This window comes from Abramis brama (assembly GCF_963993115.1).
Source record: "Abramis brama genome assembly, chromosome: 13".
NCBI lineage: Eukaryota > Metazoa > Chordata > Actinopteri > Cypriniformes > Leuciscidae > Abramis > Abramis brama.
Genome location: NC_139975.1, coordinates 31,283,362 through 31,294,592, shown reverse-complemented (window position 1 = coordinate 31,294,592; position 11,231 = coordinate 31,283,362). Strand labels below are relative to the sequence as shown.

General features: G+C 38.3%; 1 protein-coding gene across 1 annotated transcript; it reads left to right on the top strand.

The window, feature by feature from the left end:
* Positions 1-6,071: 6,071 nt before the first annotated feature.
* Positions 6,072-9,607, top strand: LOC311095367 (kelch-like protein 10; the record flags this gene model as incomplete). The annotated part of the gene is made up of 8 exons (XM_084133859.1): positions 6,072-6,214; positions 6,554-7,046; positions 7,270-7,689; positions 8,123-8,320; positions 8,537-8,686; positions 8,861-8,977; positions 9,262-9,353; positions 9,475-9,607. 8 exons carry the CDS (start codon positions 6,072-6,074, stop codon positions 9,605-9,607), a joined length of 1,746 nt encoding a protein of 581 aa, XP_083989985.1.
* Positions 9,608-11,231: the final 1,624 nt, after the last annotated feature.

Here is an 11,231-nt window from a genome sequence, read left to right as displayed (position 1 = left end):
GGTCCTGACTCTCTGTGGTCATTAAAAATCCCAGGATGTCCTTCGGAAAAAGAGTAGGGGTTTAACCACGGCCTCCTGACCAAATTTGCCCAATTGCCTCTGTCCATCATGGCCTCCTAATCATCCCCATATATACTGATTGGCTTCATCACTCTGTCTCCTCTCCACCAATAAGCTGGTGTGTGGTGGCGTTCTGGATCATCCAGGTGGTGCTGGACATTGGTAGGACATTTGAGGAGATTCCCCCCTTCTTTATGTAAAGCGCTTCGAGTACCCAGAAAAGCACTATATAAATGTAACAAATTATAAAGTGAACTAATGTTTTTTTTTTTTTGTTTTTTTTTTTAAGTAGAAGCTGAGCATTTAAAATTGAATCCTCAGAATTATTGTGTGTAAAAAAGGCCGGTGTGAACTGTCCATTATTGTGCTATTTTGGAGGACCATTTCTGTACCATTCAGCACTTGTTACTTGGCTGGCTACCAGGCACTGTAATTTCCCCAGGTCTACAATTATCACTGATGGCTGGCTGGATGTTGAATGAGTTTGAAATGTTGAACAGAATGCAAAGGTCAGCAGGAACAGAACAGAGAGGTGGAGGATTTCTGATTTCACATTTTTAATGGCAGATAATTACATGACTTTTCAGGAGGCCAAAACGGACAGAATATTCAGAGAAGACAATACTGACTTTCTTAGATAGATGCAGACAGAAAGGTAGGGGTGGTGGTGAGTGCCAAGTATACTTTCTATCTATCTATCTGTCTGTCTATCTATCTATCTATCTATCTATCTATCTATCTATCTATCTATCTATCTATCTGTCTATCTATCTATCTATCTATCTATCTATCTATAATAAGCTGTCAGCCTATCTATCTATCTATCTATCTATCTATCTATCTATCTATCTATCTAATCTATCTATCTGCATATCTACCTATCTATAATAAGCTGTCTGTCTGTCTGTCTATCTATCTATCTATCATAAGCTGTCAGCCTTTCTATCTATATATAATAAGCTGTCTATCTATCTATCTATCTATCTATCTATAATAAGCTGTCTGTCTGTGAGGGTCTGTTGGGAACATTTGGCAGAGTCCCCTGTCAGAGAGATCTTCAACTTCCACCTCCGGCGGAAATTCGACCGGATCCCGAGGGAGTCTGGAGATATTGAGTCTGAGTGGACCATGTTCTCCACATCCATTGTCGACGCAGCCACTCGGAGCTGTGGCCATAAGGTCTCCGGTGCCTGACGAGGCGGCAATCCCCTTAATAGCAATCCCCAATAGATAGATCCCCGTAAGGGATGCCGTCAAGCTGAAGAAGGAGTCCTATTGGGCCTGGTTGGCTTGTGGGACTCCTGAGGCAGCTGATGGGTACCGGGGCAGGCCAAGCGGACTTCAGCCCGGGTGGTTGTGGAGGCAAAAAAATCGAGCTTGGGAGGAGTTCGGTGACGCCATGGAGAAGGACTACCGGTCCTCTAGACCATAGATTTGTCATATGTGTTCAATTTATGTGTGTTTTCACACATGATCACATTGTGTGTGTGTGTGTGTGTGTGTGTGTGTGTGTGTGTGTGTGTGAGACAGAGAGATTAGCAATTTGTGAACAGAGCAGGATACAGTCAATGAATGTGTATAACATCAGATTGATCAGAGATGCATCAGAAGAAGGGAGACAGATTTTACATTTACATTTTGCATTTTACATTACAGTATGCCATGTGATACCATAAACAGATTACCATGGTAGAGACATTACTGTAACTCACCCTTATAAAGGTCAACTACAATATAGATTCAGTTTTATGGCACAGTGAGAACATTTACTGTATTGGCAGCAAACTGTCCTAGCACAAAACTTCACAGCAGTTTCATAACTTCATCGCATCTTTTGATAACACACATGATAGATAAACATTATGGATTTTAAATTACGTAATTTAGGTAATGTAAATGTATTTTCTAAAGTGGCACCTGTAGCCTGTGTTACTTATTTCAGCAAAGAGTGTGATTTGAAACATGAATATTGCACTGTTTGCTATTAAATTAACGGCTGTTACAGTGAGGAAAATAAGTATTTGAACACCCTGCTATTTTGCAAGTTCTCCCACTTGGAAATCATGGAGGGGTCTGAAATTGTCATCGTAGGTGCATGTCCACTGTGAGAGACATAATCAAAAAAAAAAAAATCCAGAAATCACAATATATGATTTTTGAACTATTTATTTGTATGATACAGCTGCAAATAAGTATTTGAACACCTGTCTATCAGCTAGAATTCTGACCCTCAAAGACCTGTTAGTCTGCCTTTAAAATGTCCACCTCCACTCCATTTATTATCCTAAATTAGATGCACCTGTTTGAGGTCGTTAGCTGCATAAAGACACCTGTCCACCCCATACAATCAGTAAGAATCCAACTACTAACATGGCCAAGACCAAAGAGCTGTCCAAAGACACTAGAGACAAAATTGTACACCTCCACAAGGCTGGAAAGGGCTATGGGGAAATTGCCAAGCAGCTTGGTGAAAAAAGGTCCACTGTTGGAGCAATCATTAGAAAATGGAAGAAGCTAAACATGACTGTCAATCTCCCTCGGACTGGGGCTCCATGCAAGATCTCACCTCGTGGGGTCTCAATGATCCTAAGAAAGGTGAGAAATCAGCCCAGAACTACACGGGAGGAGCTGGTCAATGACCTGAAAAGAGCTGGGACCACCGTTTCCAAGGTTACTGTTGGTAATACACTAAGACGTCATGGTTTGAAATCATGCATGGGACGGAAGGTTCCCCTGCTTAAACCAGCACATGTCAAGGCCCGTCTTAAGTTTGCCAATGACCATTTGGATGATCCAGAGGAGTCATGGGAGAAAGTCATGTGGTCAGATGAGACCAAAATAGAACTTTTTGGTCATAATTCCACTAAACGTGTTTGGAGGAAGAAGAATAATGAGTACCATCCCAAGAACACCATCCCTACTGTGAAGCATGGGGGTGGTATAGCATCATGCTTTGGGGGTGTTTTTCTGCACATGGGACAGGGCGACTGCACTGTATTAAGGAGAGGATGACAAGGGCCATGTATTGCAAGATTTTGGGGAACAACCTCCTTCCCTCAGTTAGAGCTTTGAAGATGGGTCGAGGCTGGGTCTTCCAACATGACAATGACCCGAAGCACACAGCCAGGATAACCAAGGAGTGGCTCTGTAAGAAGCATATCAAGGTTTTGGCGTGGCCTAGCCAGTCTCCAGACCTAAACCCAATAGAGAATCTTTGGAGGGAGCTCAAACTCCGTGTTTCTCAGTGACAGCCCAGAAACCTGACTGATCTAGAGAAGATCTGTGTGGAGGAGTGGGCCAAAATCCCTCCTGCAGTGTGTGCAAACCTGGTGAAAAACTACAGGAAACGTTTGACCTCTGTAATTGCAAACAAAGGCTACTGTACCAAATATTAACATTTATTTTCTCAGGTGTTCAAATACTTATTTGACGCTGTATCATACAAATAAATAGTTAAAAAATCATACATTGTGATTTCTAGATTTTTTTTTTTTAGATTATGTCTCTCACAGTGGACATGCGCCTACGATGACAATTTCAGACCCCTCCATGATTTCTAAGTGGGAGAACTTGCAAAATAGCAGGGTGTTCAAATACTTATTTTCCTCACTGTAAAGGGATAGTTCACCCAAACATGAAAATCCTGTCATCATTTACTCAGCCTCAAGTTGTTCCAATCCTGTAGTGTTTCTTTCTCCTGCTGAACACAAAATAAGATATTTTGAAGATTATCGGTAGCCTACTGATACTCTTCAAAATATCTTATTTTGTGTTCAGCAGGAGAAAGAAACTCATATACTATTAACCATAAACTAACAGGGCCATAAACTATTTGTTTGGGTGAACTATTCCTTTAAAAGTACTAAATTGAAAGAAGGTCATACGTGTTTTGGTGATTAAACCAAATGTTCTCATTACATATTACAATCATCTTGTGTTTTGAAACATTGATTATGTGGACTGAAAATGTGCATAACTGTAATGAAAGCATGGGATCAGGTTTTGAAAGAATGACTAGCTGGGTTACAAGTGTGATCAGTTTGGATTTTTTTAAAATTAAAGTTATCAAGACGAAAATATACCAATGAAAAAAACATCCTGCAATTATAAATGCTTAACAACATAATTTACCAATAAAGCTATAATCTGCAGTATATTTATCTATATAAAACGGTTAGTTACAGTCTTTGGTTCTGATTAGTGTTTTTTTTTTTTTTTTTTTCACGATAAAACACAATGATCGCTTCAATGGTTCAATGTATCACTGCACAACACCCCTAGCAACCATCTTAGCAACGTAAAACATACATTGATATTGTTCATTGAAGCTTATAGAGTAGAGTAGGCTATTGTGAGAGATTGAGTAAGCGAGAGTACTTGCATTTACAGTAGATATAACGTTAGTCATATATTCATAATAAAAATCAGTTTGAATGTCCGCGACATATCTTTAACTTTTAACCCTGACACGCTAGTCATATTTTTTACAGTCTATGGTAATTTGCGTCTTGCTTCTCCGTGTTCACTACTGACAGACTGTCACATCTTTGCCGCCATCTAATGGAATAATGTACGAAATAATGTAAATATAGTTTTTCCTACCTCTGATGTCGCGCGATGCAGCAGATTCACTTCTCGACACTGCATTCACTCACCGCGCCAGAACTCCTGAGGATGGAAATGCTTATTATTTAAAGTCGCGAATTTATGTTCTAGTTGTTGCTTCAAACAATAAGATGAACCTTTTTCTTTTTTATCACGTGTGAATGGTTTAAATTACTTTAATATAAAGATTTTGATTTACCCTGCCAGCTCTAGACTTTCAGTCTAAAACTATGAAAATTCATTGTAAAACTAAACCGAAAATAAATAAACATAACATTTGAATAGTCTATTTATCAAGTGAAAATGACTTCTTCAAAAGTTATTGTTTCCAGTTACCAAAGAGCCAACAAAATGAAATGAGGTGAACAGTATACAGAAAAACCAGGTAAATTTCACGTATAAAATATTTTTATTCTGCTGTTTTTGTCAAATTATGCACAAATAAAAAGATTATTTGTTAGTAGTTAATATAAAATATGATTGGTTTGTATTCATTCATCATCGTCAATTCCAACACTGAATATTATCAAAAATAATAGGCTATATATTATTTTTTTAGTTGGTCCATTGACTTCAATTTTAAAATATGTTTGCTCAACTAGTTTCATAGTTCATTCAACTGAGATGTTTTATTTAGTCCAACATTTAGAAATCAACAGACTTTCAGTTAACATGCAGTTGTCTTGTCTATAAGTAGCAACACAACTTGACCTTAAGTATAAATCTGGTTAGTTACACTTGATCTTTTGCTTTCGCAAAGATTTTCAGAAGTGCTCTACTAACTGTTTGTTGCATATAAATTACCTTTCAGTAAACTGTCATTTTACTTTGAGGTAAATTCATATATTCATCTGTTGCCACATTTGGCCCATCAAAATGAAGTGAAAATCTAAGAAATGCTGTTGAATGACTCTTACAGGCCAGCATCACAGGTTAAAGTCAGTTGATTTTCAGCAGACAGTCAATAGATAGTAAGTACCGACATCGATGAGTATTTGGTTTAAGATTAAGAAAATAACAGTACCACAGTAAAAGTACATATCTGCCAAATGGGAAATAAATACCAGAGGCATTAGTTTGTCCAGCCAACTGCTTTTTTTTTTTTAATGACTAATTATCACATGCTTTATTTTATTTGTCACTGAGTTAATTTTTTTAAAATTAATTTTAATATCTTTGTTACTGTGAAGATGTTTCATTCAAAAGGAATCGATAAAACAAACCTCTATAATAATTATGTGGCCAAGACACAAAGTGAAGAGATATTCAAGCCCTACAACTATGATGTCACAGAGACATTCTATAGAACTCTCCTGAGCAAAAGTCCCACAGAGACTCAATCCTGAGGAGACTTTACTCAGAGTTTGAGTTGAGAAGACTGAATACATTTACAGTCCTGAGAGAACATGGAGAACATACGAGCAACAGCCTTTGACGTGTTTGATGAAGCACGTTTACTGGGCGAACACACTGACATGATCATCAAGTCCAATGACAGAGAATTTCAAGTGCACAAGATCATCATGTGTGGCTGCAGCTCCTACTTTAGGTGAGAAGAAGCATTTGAACTGCAATTGTGTGCAAATTACCTAGAAATGATTATAATTATATACATAATTTCAAGTCCAAATATATAAATGCATGAAAATGAATGAGTGTATTGCCAGAAAAAAGAATGTAACTATGATATCTTGGAAAAAAAACATTCTTGAAATTTGATTCTGGAAGTGGCTATGAATGAAGTTTTACCCAGCATTTCAAATTTAATATAGGAAACTAATCTGTTTCTCTAAGTAAATTTGGCTGAAATTAAAATGGAAATAACGAAAAGTTATTTTATATATGCTCATTATTAATGTCTGTATTTCTTTGTCAAATTGGTTCACAGGGCTCTTTTCTCCAACAACTGGAGCAGCCCAGCACAACATTTCTGTGAAATTCAAGGAATATCCCAAGACATCATGCCTCTTATTATCCAGTATGCGTACACCAGATCTGTGCTCATTACTCAAGAGAATGTGCTGGAGCTCTTGGTGGCGGCTGAAATGATCTTAGTCTCAGGTCTTGTAGACGCCTGCTGTCAGTTCCTGGAGTCACAGTTATGCCCAGAGAACTGCATCGGAATCTGCAAGTTTACAGAGGACTTTTCCTCCTGCTCAAAGCTCCGCTGTAAAGCACAGCACTACATCCTGCAGCACTTTGAGGAGGTTCTGCACGAACCTGAGGAGTTCCTGGAGCTCTCCCTGGAACAGCTGGAGGAGATCATTGGTGAGGATGAGCTGAACGTCAGACAGGAGGAGGTGGTTTTTGAAGCCGTCCTCCACTGGATTCATCATTCACCAGAAAACAGGAGGCAACACATTGCCGTGCTTCTGCCAAAGGTAAAACAGAGATTTTTGTCTTGTTTTTCATTACAAATATCTTAAAACTCTTAAAATCGAGATACATTTTCTTCTATTACATTAATGTTAGTTAAATGTTCGAAATTTTGTTTTGTGGTTTTGCCATTTTGGAAATCCTTTTTTCGTTGCTGAAGACCATATAACTGCTTAGTAACAGTCTTGCAACAGTCTCTGAAAGTCTAAACTCTCCCTTGTGCTTCAGGTTCGATTGGGGTTGATAACATCAGACTACTTCATCAATAATGTAAAGTGCAATGCACTAGTGATGGAGAATGAAGCCTGCATGCCTGTTATCATCGATGCAATGAAGACTTTGTTTGACCTCAACATGGATGAACCCACCAACTCAGAACTCATGCATCAACTGACACGTCCACGTCTGCCCTCATCGATCCTATTGGCCATCGGAGGATGGAGCGGCGGCAATCCCACCAGTGAGATTGAGGCATATGATGTGAAGGCAGACTGCTGGGTCAGTGTGACTCAAGAGGATGAGCGTCCCAGAGCCTATATTGGTACAGCAGTCCTGGATGAGTTTGTCTACTGTATTGGTGGTTTTGACCATGTGAAGTGTTTCAACAGCGTGAGGAAATTCAATCTTATCACTCAGACTTGGCATGAGGTGAGTAATGCTGTAGGTCAACATGTAACTTTAATTTAGTGTCCTTCACAAAACAGTATTGTGGTACAGTGATGGTACCGGATTGTACTTTGATATGGACCATAGTGCTGAAAGATGTGCTGTACTCCACATAACTTCAAAGAATACCACTGTATTACCATATTACATGTCTAAAAAGTGGTAAAACCATGATAAATTTTTTTGTGTGTGTTCCAGCAATTGTTATAGCTTTATATAATATAATATAATATAATATAATATAATATAATATAATATAATATAATATGAGTTACCATCATGACTGTGTCAAAAAATACCATTAAAAAATATAATAATAGTAATACCATTGTATTTATTTGCAACTGATAGGACCGAACCAGTGAGATGGTGTATTGGTGTGTGTTCGCACACTGATGTATTTGGTGTGTTGTAGGTGGCCCCCATGTATGAACGCCGCTGCTATATTAGTGTTGCTGTTCTGGACGGGCTCATTTATGCCATTGGTGGTTTTGATGGACAACAACGGCTTAAAACAGTAGAGCGCTACGATCCAAACACCAATCAGTGGACAATGATGGCACCCATGAATGAAAAGAGGAGTGACGCCAGCGCCACCTCACTGCAGGGCAGGGTAAGAGCACTTACCCATGATTCCACACTCTTCTGCTGGAGACTCTTAATGCCTGTAAAGCATGCAGGAAAGGGGAAATAGAGATATGGCATAAGGAATAGTGTTAATATGGAAAGGAATATCATAAAATTGAAACAGTGTTTTAAACACTGGTTTTCTGATCAGTCTGTGATGATTGTGCACAAACGTCATGCATGTTATTTTTGTGTTTGTCAGATTTATATCTGTGGTGGTTTTACTGGGATTGAGTGTCTCTCCTCTGCTGAGAGCTTCAACCCTGAAACAAACCAGTGGACTCTCATCGCTCCCATGAGTAGCCGCCGCAGTGGTGTTGGTGTGATCGCTTATGCAAATCGAGTGTATGCTGTGAGTATTAAACACACATATCAGTGTTATAGTTTTAATTAACTATGATAACCATGACACAAATACAGAAATATGGAACAATCAGTTTTAAAGGTTGCACTTATGCAAATGCATGCATGGATGTGCATTTACAAATGCACAGAATACATAAATAAAGAGTGTATTTATTTAAAGGTTGGTGGTTTTGATGGTGCCAATCGTTTGCGGTGTGCGGAGGCCTACAATCCGCTGACTAACATCTGGAGTGACGTTGCATCAATGTACATCCCACGCAGCAACTTTGGCATTGAGGTGAGATGTGGACAGTTAAAATCTGTATCTTGTGAAACTATGAAATAACATTACAAAAATGATTTGATGATATTGAATATGGGGGATTTTTTTTTGGTTCCATATTGAGAATAATTGGAAAGTTGCACCCTAAAATTGTAGAAGGCTTCGATGATCAATGTGTGTCAAAACATTCTAACTATGTTTAAATTAAGTGTTGCATCTATAATAAGATTTATTAATGTAAAGTTAAAGACATTAGCTGTACATTATTTATTTTCCTTTTTCCTTTCCTCAAAATCCAGGTGGTTAATGGTCAGTTGTTTGCTGTCGGAGGATTTAATGGATTCAGCACCACCTCTGATGTGGAGCGCTACGATGAGAAGACAGATGAATGGTAACTTCCACAAACACTACATTTTACAGATCATTTTACACTGCATTTGATATAACTATAAGTCTCTAAGTCTAATACAGACTATATTTCATTGCATTCCTTGCATCTGTTTTCTACACAGGTTTGATGCAAATGAAATGGCCATTTCCCGCAGTGCTCTGAGCTGTTGTGTAGCATCAGGATTGCCTAATATGGCACAGTATGCTGCCCTACGAGACACCGTACAGACACAAGACGAGTCTGACAGTGGATGATCTCCTACTAGCAGATCTGACAGTCTGACTACAAATGGAGAGTCATGTCTCCTGAATAAATGCATTAAAAAAAAAGAGGCTGTATTCTAGATGTTAAACTTTCTCTCAGGTGTAGCGTTGTTCATTTAAAAAATTAAACCTTGCAAGGGATCTCTACAGCTCAACAAACCAACATATAATATTGAGAATTATTTTTACTGAGTAAACTATTTATTGCTTTATTAAACTTTGTATGAATTACTGTAATTTACTGGCTTCTTTTATATGTTTATACATTGTGTATGATTGATTTAACTCATAGATAATCTTTGCTAAAGAAGCATTGATTATGTGATGTTTTTATTACTATAGGCATAATCTGCACATGGAAATATAACTTTTGTGTTATGTTAAACAGTCAAGCTTATACAATCATTTTTGCAGTGTCATTGTTGACTTCTGAAAATAATAATAATAATTATTATTATTATAGATATGCACACAGTCATATATACATTCTCAGTCTGAACAATCACTATTTATCAATAAAGTATAAACAAACACTTAATATTCAAGGCGTGAATTACAGATCCGCAGAAGCACCAAATCCATCGTAATTAGCATATGGGTTATAATATTTCTACATCCATGTGACCCAATTTTTCATGCCAATTATATTTAATATCTACCTAAATGTATATGAAACATGAGTAGAAGAGTCCCATACTTGGCTGTAAAAGTCTGTTTAGCGCCATCTAGCGTTTGAGATATTACAGTGCATTGGCATTGTTTTGGTTAAGACTGATGTCACTTCCTGTATTTTAAATATGGCGGAGAAACGCATGAAAATGACCTGTGCTGCGTCTCAATTCGCCTACTTGTACTATTTTTTACTACTAAAATAGCGTCTTTACCGGTTACTCTCTGTCGCTTAGTTACATGCATCCTGTCACGTAAACTGACATGTCAATCATCTTGTCAAAGATAAAATCCTCCACATTTAATTTAATTCAATTTCCTACCGTATCGGAGAGAAATGCAGTAGCATGTTCATCTGCAGTCGCGGGTCTTTCATGCGGAGACTCTCCTCATATTCATGCATAACGATGCCAAATGGCTAAATAACGGATCTTTATGAAAGTTCACGTTGTTGTTGCAGATGAAATATAACATGGATAACATCAACTTAGATGTTGATTATTAGTCACTCAAACCCCTTTATCCAAACCTCTCTACTTAACCGTCGATCGCACACATCCGCCATATTTTGTAGTTTTCTGAACACTTTTTACTAGTGTTTGTAGTTCTACCAGAAAGACTCGGGAGAATAAATACTGTGACAATTAAACATTTATTAACAGCCCAGCAAGCAATAAAGTTCTTTGGCGTAGGCCCCGTCCGTAGCTCGCAATCCGAGGGTCCGGACTCTGCATATCCTGCCTGAAGACGAAGGCAGGGGCGCAGCCGACCCCCTGTGGGGTATGGGAAGGGACCATCCTGGTGGTGGTGGTGGGGAGGATGGAGGAAAGGATCCGTCTTGGAGGTGGTGGGGAGGATGGAGGTGAATGGAAGCGTCAGCATCTGCGAACTCAAACATGTGTAAGTACCAATCTTTTATACCACGAGTATTAGAATATGACTGGAT